Raw genomic sequence first — 19,692 nt, forward strand, 5'->3', positions numbered from 1 at the left:
CACATGTAAACAAAGCTAGTAGTTGCAAAAAAAATTAATTAAAAATTAAGTTAAAAGTTTGAGTTCACATGCACTGTTTTCCACCCCATGTAATGATTTGTGGTCTAGAAACTCACCATCACCTTGATGAGAGGCTTTATCTGGTGCAACTGGTACAATGTATTCAAATGGGAGATGCAAGTTACGACGTAAATGTGTGCTGCACTACACTTTAGAGTTCAGAACTTTCAAGATACTACAAATCATCATGTAATTGTTACCAAGTGTTACCGTAATAATTACTCATCCAAGAAAAACACTTTTCTTTAAAAAATCATAATTTATTTCAACAACGGTAATGGTATCACATCAGGGTGTTCATAAACGTCTCTTCAAAACAACTTTGTAAAGTTAATGTCAGCTAAAGAAGAATATAAAAGCAAAGTACAGCTTAACTGATTAACTGAATTGTGATTAAAGTGTTTTAAACAAGACACAAAAAAACTCATACTTTAGCACAGTTCTATGAAAGGTATGAACTATTAACAAATGTTATACATGCCTCATTTCACATTTCATACAGTATGAATTTTACATCAATTCTTATTTAACATCTCAGATTTGCTGGGCTAAAAATAAAAAAATCAATTTAAAAATGACGATGTTGTGAAAACAATATCAATCTAACATTTACAACACACTTGACATCTTGTGGCAAGGAGGCCAGATGCTAAACAGCAAAAATGGTCATAATTGCATAGTTAAGGGTTGTGGATGCCCCCATAACTCTCTCTCTCTCCCTCCCTCCCTCTCTCTCTCTCTCTCCCTCTCTTTCTCTCTCTCTCTCTCTCTCTCTCTCTCTCTCTCTCTCTCTCTCTCTCTCTGTATTTCATTCTTCCACTCTCGTTAATGCAGTCCACACTTTGCTCTTCTGTCTCTCTTTCACATCTTTGAACATTCATTTCTGTTGAGAAGGCACAGTTTTCTTCCACAATCAAATCTTTGAAGCAGTGTTCTTAACCCTCCAAATGTCAGTAACAAAAATAGCCTGTAATGTCAAGGAAAATTATATTTCACCATATTACATTGGAAAATGCTCGAAAACAGGCAAACCAAGCAAGTAAAGGCCATGAACCTATACATTTTTCGAAAGTAGAATAAAAAAAATAGGTAGTAGTAGTAGAGCTCATTTTTGAAGGAGTTATAGCGTCTAGGGATATGAAAAATAGGATAGATTAAATTGGCTACAACACACACCACAGAACGAAACTTACGGTCGATTTAATCGGCTGTTGACGCTTGGAGGGATAAACTCAAGCTTATTCTTCAATTTAAGTCACACTATAAGAAAGAACTCACAGCATAAACACAATGAAGCAATGCTCTAAGAGATGAACAAGGCATATGGTGTCTTTCAACGAATACATTGTGAAATACTTGTAAATTGATCATAACATAAAAAGTTGTCGTTTTATGTGCAGAAGAAACTTCTTCAAATTACATAAAACTTTTTACTTTTACAATAAATTTCTTTTTGTAGCACACACCATAACTTTTTCCTTTTGGAAACTTTTTAACTCCATAATCTTTATATTTATATATGTACAGACCCGGCCAGGCTTTCTAAAACCAAGGTCCATAAGCCTGGGAAAGTGGGGAGGGGGAGTGGATGAAATACCCTTCCCTTATTTTATTAATCCTTCTTTGACCTTCAGTACCCATTAATAATTAAAGCAATGCATCCATAAGTTTTTCGTTTGAATAAGTTAAGTACGTGCACTTAAGCTGATGGCTTTGGCAAAAGAGAGAAATGTTTATACACATATATGTACAACAATAGATGTGTTTTAATGATAACAAATTGAAGTACAAAACATTCTTTTTTTCATTAAGAAAAAAACAATGTTATCATCATGAAAGAGCCATAGTATCAACATTGACAATACACTAAACCCTTCTAGACCATGTCACACGAATTCTGTCCCCATGGTTTTATGCATCCAGCATAATTTAGCAAAATTTGATCATTTTTAGCTTAATTTCTTATTATTTTGCTTTATCATTCTTTGTGAAAATTAAAAGAATCGCATAATTTCACATTTTTGGGCTCAGTTTGAATAATTTGAGATTTTTTCTTGCATAAAACGACGGGGACAGCTAATTCCATAAACAGCTCCTACCCTGTGAACACCACAGAATGCACGAGAGCGTGACCAAGTATTTAAAAGGTTTCACGAACCGTTTCATGAGGAAGACGTTCTGTGCATTATCCTTTTTCTAAGCAATCTTCATCTGGTCTTAAATTGAAAAAGCAAAATAAATTTTTTTTTTTTTTAAAGAAGAGAAAAGAATCTCTACCTCTTCACACACACCATAATAAAAACCTCAGAGTGGAAATGCACAATTAGGTAATTTTATTTTTAAAGGCTCAATGAAAAGACAGGCAAAAAGAGGATGTCCTATAGAAATATATGCAAATTCCCAGTCTGTTGTGAGGCTCTACAGAGGCCAAAACAAGAAAAAGTCCACACCTCTACAAACAGCTGAACAATAGCTACATAATCGTGCATTAATTCATTAATACAATTGTTTTCATTGTTTACATTCATGTATGACTACATTCATTTACCTATTTTCTCACAAGCCAAAAAATCCTAGAATTATTTCTTGGTCTTCAAGTCAATCAATGATGCAAAGAAGTTCGTAGATTTTTGGAATACAAATAGAAAGTCACCGCAAAAGATTAACTTTTCATGCCTAATTCTAATGTAGCACAGACGATGCATTGGCGCTATAATTTCCTGTCATATTACGTCTTACCTTTATCTTTATCTTGATTGGAGCCATGTTATATAGTTTAGTTCATTTATTTTTAAAGCCAGTATGGAAAACTTAGAACAATAGTCTCACTGGGGTCTAGAGTGAACTGTGACGCAGCAATCAATTTACACTAAACTGAAGCAACCAATATGGGCCTACCATTAGTAAGAAAACAATTCACTTGGGATTGGAGAAGCATTTTATCTGTCTGCGGATGAAGTAAGAACTTTCCTTCACATTCATGCAACGGGGCAACAATGGACCTAAGTGAAAACAAAAAACCCGCTGTCAATAAATTGTCATTGTGGCTTCTGACTACAACACACAATTCTTTTAGTCAGTTATAATAATAACTGTAGTCCGAAGCCAACAAGCCTGTGATTTGTCACAGCTAATTGGAGAGAGAATGCAAAGTAAAGCAGGAATCTTCAACGATATATATAATATATGCATATATATATATATATGAGGCCTACAAGCGGTGGTATGATTTTAGCAAGCTTAGAAACTAGCACTAGTAAACAAGTATGAGCAGAACTAGAGATCAAGAGCACACTTTAAATTGAAGATTAATATTTGTGACAGGGCCCTTTTCCAGATGGTTTTTAACCTACAGCACTCGACTGACTGAACAAGCTACACATCTATCTCTGACCAAAAGTCTTCACCGTGGCCATGGTATCACAACTCAGACGAGGGCTGGAATGGGAAAGTGAAAAGGTTGGGTGATTAGAACAGTAACAACTAGTTTAAAAAAGTCATGCACCTCACTTTAGTCACTCTCAATTTGCTTCTCCAACCCCCCAAAAAAACTCATCAACTCTTTCATTTGAATATCACTGGTATATCCAGGGATGGCCCGCTAGTGTGCAATCAAGAATGTCATCAGTATACCAGTGATGAGGGACTGAAGAAATGGCCAAGAAAATAATAAGCAGTGCAAACAAAGATCATTGACACTCTATCTGGAGGGGGACAAATTCAGAATTAGTGCTTTTACTATCACTTTAGTTCCGTTAATAAGCAAAGTTTAGAATTGAACGGACACAGACCTCAAATAAAGATGCGATTGAAAAGAAAGTTTAACTGTAATTTCATGGGCATCATTTCCATTTCATGAAAGCTGCAGAAATAAGTCAAATTAGCAAGAAAAGCTTTCAGATATTGAATGTGAGTATATTGTGAGTGCAGTGCCAGTGATGAGTGACGGGCTTCTGACAGTGAAATCAATGTAGACCAGCAGTGTTTGTGCATAGAGGATGTGATCAGGTTGCAATTAGAAATGAATCAAGAAAGGAAAATTAACATTTTAATTGTGGTTAACTGTTAATCCTTCAAACGTAATATTAGAAATGATAATATGCATTCCAAAACAAGTTCTTCTTGTGCCCAAACCATTCCTGATGTAATAAAAGTATATTTTTAATTAATAAATATTTAATGTCAGTTTTCTAGCAATGCTCCTGAGTTATGTTTGCTTTGGTTAAGGAAGGCACAGACCCATAATGGGAACTCGGCTATAAGGGCTGCAGCCAAGAAAGGTATATAAACTTGCAAGACCTTGGAGGGGATTTTTTTCTCCATTTTATAAACTTTCAGGAGGGAGAAAAGTTGGATATCAAACTCGACTTAAGTTTGTTGTGCTGTAGATGTGTTCTTCAGAATTGTCATGAGCACGTGGGGTGGAGGCCTTGCCTTGAATTCTGTACGATGAAACTGATGATGCATTGGCATATGTGTTATCATCATCATCTGCTTCCAAGATTTCTCCAAGCTTCCGAGCAACGGAGGCAATGGAGGGCCGAACTTCATTCTCTAGTGACCAACATGTCCGTAGCAAGTCGTAACTGTGGACAGATATTTGAATGCATTTCAAGTTTTTCATTGTTAGAATACTATGTACAAAGAAGTATGGGAAGGTAGGGGAATTCCACACCCCCACTTACAGCCCTTAGAACCAACAGAAATCTGTTTGACATTCAGCTTTTATCATTTGCTTCTGTCTGCCATGTTTTATTTTTCAATTTAGCTTTAATTTCTCATATGTCTGTCTTTTTATTTTCATTTTGGCATGTGTGCTCATGTGGGTGTGGAATTGCCCCACAATATTACATTTTTAATTAATTTGAAAAATGAAAGTATGGGGATGCTGATATTGTAGAATTCATATTATGTTTTGTTTCCTAACTTATCAGACCAAAAGTAAAACTATTGGGGAGGATGTGTCCTCTTTCTACATAAAGTAACATCGATAACACTTGTCTCACAATCCAATTGAAAAGTATGGTGTGGAATTCCCAGATAATTATAAGTTGCCTAGTTAAAACAATTCAACAAACATACCGGGTAGCAAAAATAGTATTTGCAAACCTCCCTAAAGTTGTTGGCAACTTTCATTTTAAAAACCTTGAAGTATATTAAGATAATGCAAAAGTGTTAAGGAAAATTAAGTGAATCTCCAAAAACCAAAGGGCACTCTACTCTGATATGCCGTAAAACCTCCACTAAAACAAAACAAAAAATATGAAGATGGCTTCCAATAAAAGTTTAGAAATACTTTTCGAGCCTTTGAAAAATAATGAGAAAAAAGAAAAGAAAAGAAAAAATACCTGTGAATCATTACAGCCTAACATCACTATTCTATTGAACATGACGGAATGTGTGTTTTACTTACACATCATTAGAAAGAGTCTCAGGCTTTCCAAGGATGTAGCCCTGTAGAATATACTCTCTGACATCATCAGCTTCTGTCACCTCATGGAATGGTAAACACCCACGCGTCAGAAGTTCCCACACCAGGACAGCAAATGACCACTGAGGAGAGAATTCACACACTTCATGAGTTTCTTGGAACAGTATGAGTACCATGGAAGTTTATCTGGAAGAAAATACAGCATTACTATTGCAATGGCTTGTTCTACCTTCTGGCTGTAATCCTTTGAGCTCTTAAAAATTTGTCATTCATGCCTACAGCGTCTGAGCATCTGAGCCTCCTTAGATTTGACTGCTAGAACTAGATTTGCACACTACAACAAATTGTCGCCTATCTTTAGAACGGAGAAAGGTAGTAATCAGTAGTAAAGGTGAATTATTACACTTGCACTCACTACTCACTGGGCAACGTTTAAACACCATCTGAGTTATCTTATCTCGGACATTAGATGAAAAGAATGCCATGGCTTTATATAACAACAGAAAAGACACTGAACATACAAATACAAGTTCAGTGTGAGGGACAGAAATGTCTGCATGAATGGCGTTGGAGAATGAAATCATCATCTTCCTGAAGCATAGGTTCTGACGCTTAAATTAGTTACACTTCACTGTTTGCTGTGTCTTTCTACTCCAGCTCAACAGAGAAAGGAAATCAAAACACTGCTCTACCAAACCATGTTTGGGATTGTACACTGAAGTCACGGATCACTAAAACCTACCAATTGTATGGAAAATAGGAGATACTAAGCATGAATGAGTTCAAATAACACACTGTGGTATGAAGGGACAGATAATGCAGTTCTTTGAGAGCGTGTCCAGAGATATGTTCTACTCTCACAGAGTTATAGGTATCATCTTAAAGCTTGCTGATTTATCATGCTTTTGTTGAAAAAAGTACCCATCTATCTTCAATAGAAGTCAAGATATTCGCGATTGAAGGAAGTGGGGGTGGGGAAGGAGGGGTGTCACCTGGTTTTAGAGGTAAAATTAGCGAGAAAATGGTCGCCAAAGTTTGGCGACTTCCATAGCTTGAGAGTCCTTGTAAATGGAAAATTTACATTTTTTGTGTGCCAATGTATTTCAGTAAAAGCCGCATGTAAATGTGTTTTTAAGTGGGCATAAAAAGTTTTGAGTTAAAAACAAAAATTTGAGAAAAATTACGATATCTTCGATTTAATTTCATTATTATTTTATCGAGCGCCTGATTTCACCACGATGCTTCACATTTCTTGTTGCTATTTGCACTAGCCATAATAAATTTTACAATTGGAGAAAAAAAAAAGTGATAATACAGACTCCTGTCACCCCTTCTGGTAGCTGTCTATTTGTTCTGTCATTGTACATAAGACTTGAGACCTACCATGGAAGGCTGTACATTCTATAAACAACAACAATAAAACAAAAACAAAATACAGCCATTCAGCTTACCACATCTGTTCTGCTGTCATAGTAACCATCACTGATGCTCTCTGGAGCCATCCATCGCAAGGGCAAATAGCGTTCTCTCTGATCATCATAGACATATTCATCAGGGTAAAAGTCCCAGGAGAACGCTGCATCACCCAGCTTCACAACAGAAACGTCATCCAAGCTGAAATAATACCAAACACAAATTGATAAGTTCCAACTAGAAATAGTCATTGATATTTAGGGGAAAGTCATCTGTTCTAATACTGTAATACCATTAGCTTAAAGTTTCAATTTCAGCAAAACAAGCAGACACCAGTGAAAATCACATAAGACTGTGCGGTATCATGGTGAAATCAGGCACTCATCAAAATAATGAAATCGGAGAACCTGAATTTTTATTCTGCCCATGTAGCAATTTTCACCTCTCTCTTTGAAAACTTTTTTTTGGCTCAACACTTTTTATGTCCATTTGAAACCACATTTCTGTGTGGATTTTACTGAAAAATATTTACCAAAGGCTAAAAAAATATAAATTCGGAGTTTCCCAGGAAGCTCAAGCTTTGGAAGTCACCCAAATTTCGTGGCCTTTTTCTGGTTAATTTCACCTCTACTTCCTTCATATGCAAATAGCTTGACTCATGTCCCTGATAGACAGATAGGTATTTTTTAAAATCAAAGCAAGACAAATGAACAAGTTTTAAAATGATACCAATAACTTCAGATGCCAAAAAATGCTCAGCACCTGATTTCACAATTGTTAAGAAACTGTAGACACTGTTCCTTTTTACTTTTTTCCACAGAAGAAAAGAAAAAGGGTTGTCCATTCAATACCGACTACAAGAGTACATTGAGAGACACAACAGCTGTCTAGGTCAAACAATAGCACATCCCTTTCTGTGCCACCTTACAATAACAATAATTTGACTCATATAGTGAGGTCAAATATACATGGATTATGGCTGGTGCCTCTATAAATAAATCATTGTTGGTCAAGGTCAAGTGAGGTCACAATAATTTTGAATGAACTTCTTCCCAACTTACAAACAATTTCGGGCTGCCACATCTTTATGTGTAATGTCTTTAGAGGCCAGGAAATCAATTCCCTCTGCAACTTGTTGACTGAAAGCAAGCAGCTGCCTCACACTGAATTCCTGTACGAAGAAAAAAAGAAAACAAGGGAAAGGAAATGAGTGGGGTTATGTTCCACAAGGTATCTCTATGAATGAATGGTGTTAAGATCTGACATAAAGAAAGGTACTTCGAAATATTTCAAGTTATACAGAGAAATTATATGTGTGAACTTGTAGTCCGAAGAAATAAAGGTTTGACACATGGTCTCATATCTTTTAGAAATGTACAAAAAATGAATATCTTTACATAGAGGTATAAATGCGTGTCATCAGAAATTTAAAAAGGGAATGATATTTCACCATGATGCAAAAACTATTTATAGAGTATGCTGAAAGATCTATTTTAGTCAATTTTTACCATCTGTAACGACATGTCCTCAATACATCGCCTGCAGAGCATGAGCTTTCTAGACTAGTCCCAATAAAAATATTTATCTAAAAATAGCTGAGTCACAATATGAATCTTACTCAAATGGTTATCATCTATATAATTTTTGTCAAAAAAACATTAATTGTTTCATAAAGCATTCGCCTGCAAGCAAATTGATTTGTTTTTGTTTTCCATAAAGCAGCTGATGTTTAAAAATACTTCTCACCAGTCAAAGAGACTTCTACAGCACTTACCTTATCAGTGTTTGAAATGACAGCTTTCAGTGTACCCTGAACCATATGAGGGTACAATATATGAAAACGTTGTTTGTCCACACCAATCCCATAGATACTGAGAACATGTGTATGGGTATAGCGACGTAACCTAAGACACTCGCTTAAGGCCTGGTTGGCCCAGAGAGGCAGAAGAGAGTCTGAAGAGAATAAAGTAATAAAGTTAATTTTTAAAAGGTAATACTAATAGTTTTGAAAACAAGGTTCAAAAGTATGTGATCATTCACTGTATGGTCTGTACAAACAAAACTGGGTTATCACTCAGCACAAAAAGGATTTCTTCAATCCACCCATTTGTAATGAAAGGAACATAGAACTTGTGCAGAGAATTCTACAATATGATAAAATAGTTTCAAAGCCACACAGCAAACTCTAAATACTGCAACTTTTAAAAAACTGTTATACTTTGAGCAACCAAATTAGATTTATCGATACCTTGAGCAACTGGTTCTGTCAGACTTTTTATAGTCAGCTTCATCACAGGCTTCCCATTCTTTTGTATGGCTCCATCACACAGAATGGCTTGCTTCCCTGTGAGTTAGAAAGACCAAATATGTTTTTATTCTGTACAATGGCAATGGCCATAATGTCATAAATGTTGCAATGCCAATGGCTGTTACAGTATTTTTTTCAACAATAACTTACCAGTTGAAAAACTGATTACTTCAAGAGTATGTTAGTATTATGTGAAATGAGACCATGATAGTACAGACTATCAGTATTTCGGAGAAAAAACAGGAAAAAAATTTACTCAAATTTACTGCCAAAGTGATACACATGCAAATTGGAGACTGCATTATGGCAAAGAGATGAGAGTAAAAAATTATGAGAGACTACTGAGGAGACCTGAATCTGGCACTGAACATATGGCACAGTAGTGTGCTCTATGAAGTTCTTACCTTTGAATATTGGATTACGTCCTAAATTAAAATGTCCCCTTCCCACATAGCATAAGCTGACATCCTCTCTCAACCCTGGCTCTATATGGGGCAAGAAGTCCTCCATTAATACAGCATCCTCAGCACTGGAATTGACAATGCCCTTCTTTGGTTCCTTGATGACTGTTTCCATATGGATATTGCCATGAAAGCCGTTGGAAGTTGGTGGTTGGTCCATGACGCTGTTCACTGGAATGACAAACACAAACAAAATATACATATTAAAAAAATATCAAGCCTATCATAGAGAACATGTCACCTATACATTTCACTTTTTAGCTCCAGAGCCCTTCATACCATAATTTTGAGTGAATCATTTAAAATTGTTTTAAATATATGACACAAATAACTGAACAAAAAACTTTTCAAACTCAAGCAGAATCCTGAACGTTCATCATCGGTCTGTGCACTGCTGCCTGTTTCTTTTGATGTCCCAATTAATAATCTATAGCTTCAAACTTTGACTCACATTCTGCGTAATCGTTCATACTACGAGGCTCAGAAGCGACCAAGTTCTTGTGATCCAAGTTGTCAAGTGTTGGGGGTGATTTCTTATTCCTCCTATACCGGCAGCAACAACAAATTATGATGATGCCAATTACAATGAGAATCACAGCAGCAACACAGCTGATGATGATGATAAACCCAGTTGTCTCATAAAACTCCAGGTATTCCACGGTGCCAACAACCCTTTCAATGTTCCCAATAGAAATCTGGGGACACAAAAAAAGAGGAAAGTCACACAGTCATAATAATATTAATGCATCTTTTAATTAGGTAAGTAAAGTTGAAAGATTCAACTTGTGAGCTCCATCAATCAAAGCCTCTTTCTAAACTACTTGGTCATAATTCTCAACTTTGTTGGATGATATGAAAAGATGCTTCCTCCTTTTCTCAAGGTGCACAAAGGCCAGTTAGTGTGTACTGCAGAAAAAAAATAGATATATACCTTTCTGTAAGAGGAAAAGTACTATCCTTTTAACACTGTAAACAAAAAGTATATAATGAAATGCTTAAGAGACCCATTATGGCTCTATAAACTTACACATATTCAACCTGGGTAACAAAACATCTCAACTTATTTGTGTATAAAAGTTTGCAAAATTTAAAAAAAATAGAATCTACTTAAATTAGGGCGGAAGCCTTTTTTGTTCCAGCCTTACCTTTATTTCATGTGACCTTTTCCCATTTGGAGCAGACTTAGGTGGTGAGCATTCTATCCCTGAGTTGGAAATACTCTTAATATCACAGTGTACAACACCAAGCAGCACTTTGTAGTTGTTGTCATGGCAACCATTCAATAGACGTTTTCCCTGCAGAAGAAAATGCATTAAGCTTCAGAGACTTGAGAACATACCCCTTTGTATCTTTCCAGGAAACTAATTTTTACCAAGGCACACATACTTTTTCAACCCATTTCTAGCAATCATACAATTTCAAAGGTGAACAATGGATGAGAATAAAATAAACACAATAATTAATGTAAACTTGACTGGCAACAAGATAAAGTTTTAAAGTGTAGAAGCCAGTTGAGAACTTTGCTATATTATATTACTTATGTTAGTAATCCTTACAGCACCGGGTTATATTTAGCCCTGACTTCCTTTAGGCCCAGTAATTCTTGAATCTTGGACTCCTCGGGCTCAGCTAGCACGTACTGACCAAGTCTGCAGATTTCTTTTGCCGACATTAAAAGAAACTTATACTGCTTTTGATAAAGTTTATAAACATAACATGTCTTCAGACAACTGGATAGACGACTAAAATACTCGACTATTTTTGAGGTTCACAGCTCCCTGTAAGGGAAAGATATACAACTGGGCCAAAGCACTGTAAACTACTATGTTTTTAAAACAGTGAAAAAAAAAATTCATTTGCAATGTTCTGATTCGTTTGGAATTCACTGAACAAAAAAGAAATTAGGAAAACAATTGTAAAATCAAAAACACATGGATTCTATAGCAATAGATGATAATTTAAAGAGGAAACATTTTTATAAATCATGACTTACTGAAAGTGAGATTGTTGTCTCAAATGGATATTGAAACTTTATAGTTCCTTTGTAATCAAAGACTGGGTCGTCAACAACTTCAAGGTTTCCGATGTTAGAAAATGACAGGCCATCAAAGACTGCTGTCATCTTATATTGATCACTTGGATTATTTGGTAAGGACAAATTTTTTAGATCTGGTGTTCCACAGATGACATCACTGTCAACATGTCTGCAGATCTGAAAAAAGAAAGAACAGAGGGAGAGAATGAACATTGATGGAAATCGTTATAAATTATGGGAAACCAAAAGGCTGTTTTCACATACTTAACATGATATTTTGAGTACTCAACAAAAAATTAAAGAGAATACAATTATACATATACACTTTCCTTTTCCTTTAACTCATTCGCTACGTATTATTTTCGGCTTACGGGCGAATTTTTTTTTGGGAAGTCGAAATGAGATGATGACTAGTGCGCAGTTCAAAGGTCTTTGAGGCTACAAATTCAAATAAATATTAACATATTATACACCAAAATTTTTAATATGATTTGTAAAATATATCTGTAATGTTTATTTGTGCATGTTTCAACATTTGTTCCTGTAAGAGGCGATTACGTAACACAATTTTGCTTGGATTCGGATAAAATTTGAAAATAAAAAATTTACCATCTTCGGTGAAACTCAAAAAATATGTTTGCACCGAGTCAAATGATACATCCAAATAACCATAAATGATTATGGAGCTGTAAAATATTGAAAAATTTGTAGTCATTTATATACATTTCATAAAATTTGCACATTTGGATTATGATAACCGACATTGAAAAAAAAAAATTTTTAATCTTAAAAAATGGACAAGATGCATTCACAAACAGAAAAAGAACACTCGTATCGTATATGGAATTATTCAGAATTGCATTTAGAATAAACCTACACATGTCTTGAGTGGTACTTTCACAAAAAAATAGTGATTTTCTGGAGAAAAAAATAATTTGACAATAGCACTGAAAAATATTGATTTCTCAATAACAGAGCAATGGCAATTTGGGCCCAATCGTATAAATATTCTAAAAAAGAGTCCTACATTTCTTCAGTGTGCAAAATAATGATATATTTTGTTGTGAAAAAGTAGTAAGACTGGCGTCTGGGCGATAACTTGAGCATCGCGATAAAACAAAGTCGCATAAATTTCGAAATCGTGTTTCAAAACTGAATCAAAACTTTCGATTTTCAGTGGAAACACTTGACTTGAAAGTCAACATTATATTACGACCTTTATTTTAACATGTAAATGTGGATTGGAATAGAATCTAAGCTAAAATTGAACGTCGGTTCTCGAGCCGCCGGTGGCGGCTTAGCGAACTGACGGGCACTTTAGCCGCGCCGTCCCCCACAGCTTGGCACAGTGAATGAGTTAAATCACAATTAACTCAGAATTCAGAACATTTTTCATTTAAACAGTTTTTAATGGCTGGTACAATTAATGTCAGTTACAACATCAAAAAGTAAAAACTTTTGAGAATCCCGTAACATTTTAGGTACAGTACACACGAGGTTATTTAAAAGACGTTAAGTTACATCTTCCTCCAGGTCAATTCAACTTGCTGAAAAGCGTGGATTGTCCAAGAAACACAAAATAAAAGACAGACAGGTTTTCTCAACATGGACTTACAGACACTGCAGAACTGTCTGGATTCCCTACTTTCTGGACACTCAGTTTTGGGTACTGCACACTCTCCAAATTGGTGCCAGAAAGTTGTATTAAGCATCCTCCACTGAGAATAAAACCAATAAAACAAGATGAAAAATAGGACTAAAATCAGCACATCAGCAGACTGACAACAATATCACATTAACAGTCATAAGAACAACATAAGCCAGAACAAAACAGCAAATGGCTCAAACTTCAATGGAATAAACATACAGGATTAACATCATGCAAGCAGCCGCTACTTTCTTACAGGAGAGGCTGAAAAGTTCTCTAAGAGTCAAATTAAATAAAATGCTACTCGAGATCTCTATTCCTCTCCAAATGAAGAGGTTCCTGCAATATTAATATAAAACTTTGAGAATCTGATATCTATGGTAATTCAAAAGTCTACCTGATGAATGTAGTGAGACCAGCTCCTGTGCGTGGGTTCACTACAGGGTTGGGTCTGAAGCTGAACGATGTATTGAGGTCTAGAGGAACATCCACCTGTTTCCAACTGAGTTTGACGGGAACACTCTTTGGTCCTGTGGTGCTGGGTAGGGCTACAGTTTTGAACACCAAGGCACTGTCATCACTGGAGATGAAAGTAACAAGTGATAGATAAGTAACAAGATATTATAATTTTCATCATGACAATCACAATGACCTCAAGACAGAAATTTATCTTACTTTAAAAAAGAGAATAATCTAGTAAGTTGAAGATAAAAAAAAAATATGAACAATAATTGCCCCCTTAAAATTATTTGAGTCTAGGCAATGGATTCAAGACTATTTCAAAAGCAAATCTTTTCCACTGTCTCTTGATAGTTCAATTGCTTGCTGGTATTCATCCAAATAGCAATATCATAACCTGGATTTCAAGAAATCTATCTTGGCGAGATGTGTAGGCCAATCATATTAGATTAAAGTAACCTTCTCTAACAAATAGTATCCGTACAGACAGTGGTGTCTTCGGGACTGTTAGCCTAAAAAAAGCAATAAAAAAAAGAAAAGAAAATGCTGATAAATGGAAAGAAAATTATTTTGTGGGAGTTTTTGTCCTTCAAACCCAGAAGTTAAATCACCCACAACAAATTTCTTTTAGTATCTCAAACAATGCACAGTGGAACAATTTTTCTCTTCTTTAAAGGGGTTATTAGTGACTGAGAAAGCGAATTTTTAAAGTGATAAAACTGCTGCTCCCTATAAAGAGCTCATAACAATATAAATTCAATGTACTTTTTAAAAATATTCAGGGTCCAACGTACATGTTCAAAAGAGCTGAAACCTTCACTTCGCAAGCTTAATTACAAAAACCAATGTCATCGCCATTCCACAACCGCTGTCATAATCATCAATATTTGATTTAAAGAAGAAAACAGAGGAGGAAAATCAAGTGAAAGAAGTGGAAGCATACTACTTACTGCTCACAATATGAGGTATTAGTAGCTATATATTACTGGAGCAGTTGTTGATAAAATCTCATACTTCTGAGTCATGAATTCAATTAGTATCCTTATAAGTTTCTGCTGTGTCATCCAGTTGGAAAATAAGATGAACAAATATTATTTGCGGCCACTTCAAAATTGCTCAGCCACTGAGGAACATTGTCCTCATGTTGATTCAATCTGTAAGGAAAACAATTTCAAATTTCTCACAGAACTCTACTGCTATATACACTGGAAATTAGCCAGGATAGCCACTCATTGTCAAAGAGATAAATGGTTGTCTTAGGCAGGTGGACAGTATCATTATAATGTAGAAAAAACCCACAAGGCTGGAAGTGATCAGGTAACTGTCTTGGACAGGTGACCGTTAGAGCAGGTTCAACTGTAATTGGGAAATCTCTCTAACAGTTTGTAGTCTGATTCATGGCAGGTATAAGGCACCATAGTATCATTACTGCCGGTGTGTTGAAGATGCACCACCTACAAGTGAAGATATAAGAACTTTAAAGCCACCATTATTATGATCTTTCACTCAGTATTTCCACCAGCCCTGTTCATTATGGACCTATGACCTGATGCTGAATATTCTTTGCCAGTTTTAGCCAGCTCTTTCCTCCTCTAGAATACAGTAAAGGATTCAATGTATTTTAATTGACGGGGAAGCAGTCTCTTTAAAAAAAAAGGAGCCCAAAGGGATTTTAAAAAATTTACTACATCACAAAAGACATGCAAGCCAAGTACACATAAGCTGAAAGCCCATTTCTAAAATCTTACAGATCAAAAACTGCTTGCTGCACATTTCCAATGAAAAGTGATGGATTGTGGGTTTCGTTTCCAAGTAATATTCCCCTGACAGTGACAAGGGTACCCCCTTTGAGAGGGCCATAGAGGGGTTTCACATCCAACACCTGCGGAGACTAAAGAAAAATTTTGGGTTTAATTAAAACTACATCTTTCTTTAATATCAAAGTTTGACTGTGAAAATGAATACAAAGGAAATAAAGATAAAGTCACTCTTAAACAAAAGTAAAGGCAACACCAACACCACCAACGAATAAAGTAGTTATTGTCATCACTATTGTACAAGTTTAAGAGAGTCTGAAAAAATGACTTCCTGGCAAGAAAATCTTCATAAGAGCCAGATCTCGAAAAGACATCAGCGGATATGGATTTTCACATATTTTTTTTTCTTCAGGATTTCTTGGGGTATTGCGCAGGAGGTTTCACATTAGGCCTACCTACCATCCATATGTGTACAGTTTTCTCTGTTAGCCCTAGTCATTTCAATTTCAATGATTACCCACAAGGTAGTGGAGGCTTTAACCAGATTTAGTTCATTAATCCTGTTTACCATTTTCATAGCTATATTTTGTCATATTCACGCATATGGTGTATTCTCTTTTCACAATAATAATCACTACCATAGAATTATGAAGTTCTATCTGACGTTTTTGGCCGTTTTGTGTTACTAAGAAGACCATTATGAGGTCAGAAACTAGCTATCTGCTCTATCAAATTCGAAAGATTATTCGGAGTAGTTCTCAAGATATTTAAATAACTGCATTTGAAACTCAAAATTTTTTTACATCAAATTTCTCAAAATTAGTTACTAAGCAGATAGATCTAGATCTAAAACTTTGTAACTCTAAGGTATCAATAAGCATGCAAGATGTAAAAACTAGCTCTCAACTGAACACAGGTTACTTACGCAGATACGGTCAGTGATGACACCTCCACGACAAGGACACTGGCCGTTATCTCTGTGGCAGGTTGAGTGCATCATGCCCACTTCATGGCACTTACATTCTGTACAACCTTGAGCATTAGCAGTGTCAAGTTTGAAAAAGCCACCTTTACATGTGCTACAGGTTTTACCTGAAATAATTTTAAAGAATCACTTCAAGATAATGAGCAAAAAAGATTAGTAGATCTATATCATAACACTTGCAATAAAAACTTACAGATTACTTTGGTCTGAGAAAGGACTAACAGGTTGTGGGTTTAAATTATCACCAAAATATATCAGTAGGTCTTTATTAATTGATACAAACCTAATAAAAGCATTGTGAAATCCGTTAATAACAATTAAATAACTTAGACATCAGCACATATCAGCACATTATAAAGAAAATCTACACAAACAAGACCCTGAGTAAGGTAACCAGAAATTTAACCAGCATGTTCCAAGGGGAAACTCTGTCTACCTTCAACATTGTCCTTGCACGGACACAATCCAGTGACTGAATCACACTGTGTGACCTGATTAATTGTCCCAGATGTGTTACAGTTGCACGCTTGACATCCGTCTGGTGTCTCCATCCCATAGTGATCTAGAGTACATCTTTCACACATTCCAGACACAGTGTTTGGCTTGCAGTCACAACCTCCTGTGATGTTGCTGGAAAGGTTTTAAAGTCTTTGAAAACAAACATAAAACAGTGTATTGTACAGAAAAAAAAGCTATACACTTGATATTTTCTGCTCCAACACTCTCATTTGATGATATAAAAATGAGTAAATTTTAATATTTCTCTAGCTATTTAAAGGAAGGTTTGAAGATATAAGAGAGATATCATAAAATATGAACACTAAAAAATACAAATTAGAAAACAAAACAAAATGTGAGGCATCGTGGTGAAATCAGGTGTCATCAAAATAAAAAATTTTTTTCTGGTTTTGAGATTTTTATAGAATTTTTTATTTTTGGCTCAATACCTTTTATGTCCATGTAAAAACACATTTCTGTGTGGATTTTACTGAAAAAAGCCTTGAATTAAAAATTGCTGGAGAAGTCTAATCTTACCTGCAGCTTAATGCACCAGTCAGGTTACAAGCACATTCCGTGCAACCTTCTTCATTTGAAGCGTTAAATCCATACGTCCAAGGCATGCATAAGTCACACTGGGGGCCCACAACGAATTTTTTGCATTTACATGCTCCACCATTCTGAGAACAGTAAAACACATAGAGTGATTTCAATAGTGTAATGGACTACTGGAAAAGATCTTAGAACTGATCTTAACAACCTGAAGATGTTTTACCCAAAAACTTATATTTTAATGTTAAGAAAAATATAAAGTACGCCTACAGTCACACACAATCCAAATGCATCATGATTTGGTTTTGGAACTAAAGAACAAAACCTGATGGAACTTTCACAAGTTTTAATTTAATGTTTGATACCGGTATGCATGAAAATAGAAGCAGCCGTAAGTACGTTCTTGGGAGTTACCGTGGCACAAATGTTATGTCTTTAATACTCCGGCCAATCAGTCTGCTGCTTTTCTGGACTTTGTTAGGGTTCACAAAAATGTGTTTGCTTACTTGTGACTGTACATCGTGATTCTCCACAACAGTCATGGAACAATACAATGTTTTATTGTTTCTAACACATCACAGATCACGCTAAAGCACTGGAGAAACTGAATAATTATTACAAAGATAATACATAGTTTACAAGAAAATAAATACAGATGGAGGGGGGAATTTCTAGATATTATAACAGTGTAAAAGTCAATAAAAGCTGGGAGCATAAATATTACTGATATATTCAATTCAATAACCTGTCAAAGGAATACGACTATAGTGTTGAATTAATTGTTACTTTTGGAGACTGTTACTTAAAAATCAAGCCAATTACCTTTTGTTTTGGTAAGTGTTTTATGGCACTCACAACTGCATAGGGTCAAATGAGCATGCGGGACACATTAAAGAGCAGGAAAGGATGTGAAAAGAGAAAATTTTAGAGAAGAAAATTTTCCGTCATTGTCATACTTTGAACCCTGGCCCTATTGAATGAGAGGCGAACACTGTAACCTCTAGACCACGAGAGCCCCCTATATGCTGTTACCTTTGTAAAGAAAAGCCAAAGCATGCATGAAATAGAACTTACCTCATCACAGGGGTCTGTGACATTAAACACACCATCGAGATTGCACTGACAGCTGACAGGACAGTCAAAGCTTGAGAAGTTTCTATAGTGATTGTTCTCACAAAAAGCACAGCTCTGTCCCTGAGTATGTGTGCTTGACAGGCAGTCACAAGTATAAGTATCATTGGTCATAGTGCAACTGTCAGCATTGCCATGACAATCACACCTAGAGAGGAAAAAAAATGGGAAGTTCCAGGTACAACAAAATGTTTATTAGACTTGGAATTGAGAGAAAGACTTGGACAGTTGTTGTTTTTATCCCCCCCCCCCCCCCCCCCCAAAAAAAAAAAAAAAAAAAAAGCAAAAGAAGTTTTTTTGTTCTTTTAAAAAAAGGATGGCAGTATGACGACTCACACATGAAATCCTGTTAAGCTATACTTTAACAGACACGACATGACGAAACAATATCAAAACAGAAAACAATGTGGGAGATAGAGAAAATTTGAACCCATCAAAGGGAAAAAGATGCCACGACCACAACATCAACTATGATCGGTATTATCGTCGTCTTAGTGTACATTTGCTTTAAGGATTTCTAGTCTCTTATGGAAAGTGAACAAAAGCATGCTCCCCGAATTGTAATATTTGCTCGTAAGCAGACTCAACAAAGGAGATTGGGTTGGGAGAGGGGTGTATGGGGTGAATCACACATGATTGTCATGCACTATAGTATACATATCCGCCTCCATCGGCTGTTTCTCTTCGGACCGTACATGGGCTCATCATGCCCGAGTAAACACATTTATTGAAGGGTCGTAGAAAAGCCCACCTCTACCCCTCTCAACCACTATCTTCATTTAACATAGGGCATTCCCTAGCCTCTTTTTTGGTGAATCCTCCTCCTCCTCCTCCTCCTTCTTCTTCTCCTCCTCCTTCTTCTTCTTCTTCTTCTTCTTCTTCTTCTTCTTCTTCTTCTTCTTCTTCTTCTTCTTCTTCTTCTTCTTCTTCTTCTTCTTCTTCTTCTTCAGGGTA

At 35.8% G+C, this 19,692-nt stretch overlaps 1 protein-coding gene across 1 annotated transcript in view; it reads right to left on the reverse strand.

Annotated features, from left to right (window-relative positions):
• Window positions 1–2,251: 2,251 nt before the first annotated feature.
• Window positions 2,252–19,692, reverse strand: part of LOC101856621 — a gene marked incomplete at its 5' end in the record, with an annotated part of 24,413 nt that continues 6,972 nt past the window's right edge. The window contains 17 exon segments of the mRNA XM_013080820.2: window positions 2,252–4,646; window positions 5,474–5,613; window positions 6,943–7,105; window positions 7,966–8,075; window positions 8,679–8,857; window positions 9,153–9,248; window positions 9,617–9,844; window positions 10,125–10,368; window positions 10,819–10,968; window positions 11,667–11,885; window positions 13,324–13,426; window positions 13,754–13,936; window positions 15,564–15,706; window positions 16,498–16,664; window positions 16,994–17,187; window positions 17,593–17,735; window positions 18,682–18,886. Coding sequence (XP_012936274.1) covers window positions 4,418–4,646; window positions 5,474–5,613; window positions 6,943–7,105; window positions 7,966–8,075; window positions 8,679–8,857; window positions 9,153–9,248; window positions 9,617–9,844; window positions 10,125–10,368; window positions 10,819–10,968; window positions 11,667–11,885; window positions 13,324–13,426; window positions 13,754–13,936; window positions 15,564–15,706; window positions 16,498–16,664; window positions 16,994–17,187; window positions 17,593–17,735; window positions 18,682–18,886 — 2,896 coding nt within the window.

Source organism: Aplysia californica, unplaced genomic scaffold (assembly GCF_000002075.1).
Source record: "Aplysia californica isolate F4 #8 unplaced genomic scaffold, AplCal3.0 scaffold00006, whole genome shotgun sequence".
Taxonomy (NCBI): domain Eukaryota; kingdom Metazoa; phylum Mollusca; class Gastropoda; order Aplysiida; family Aplysiidae; genus Aplysia; species Aplysia californica.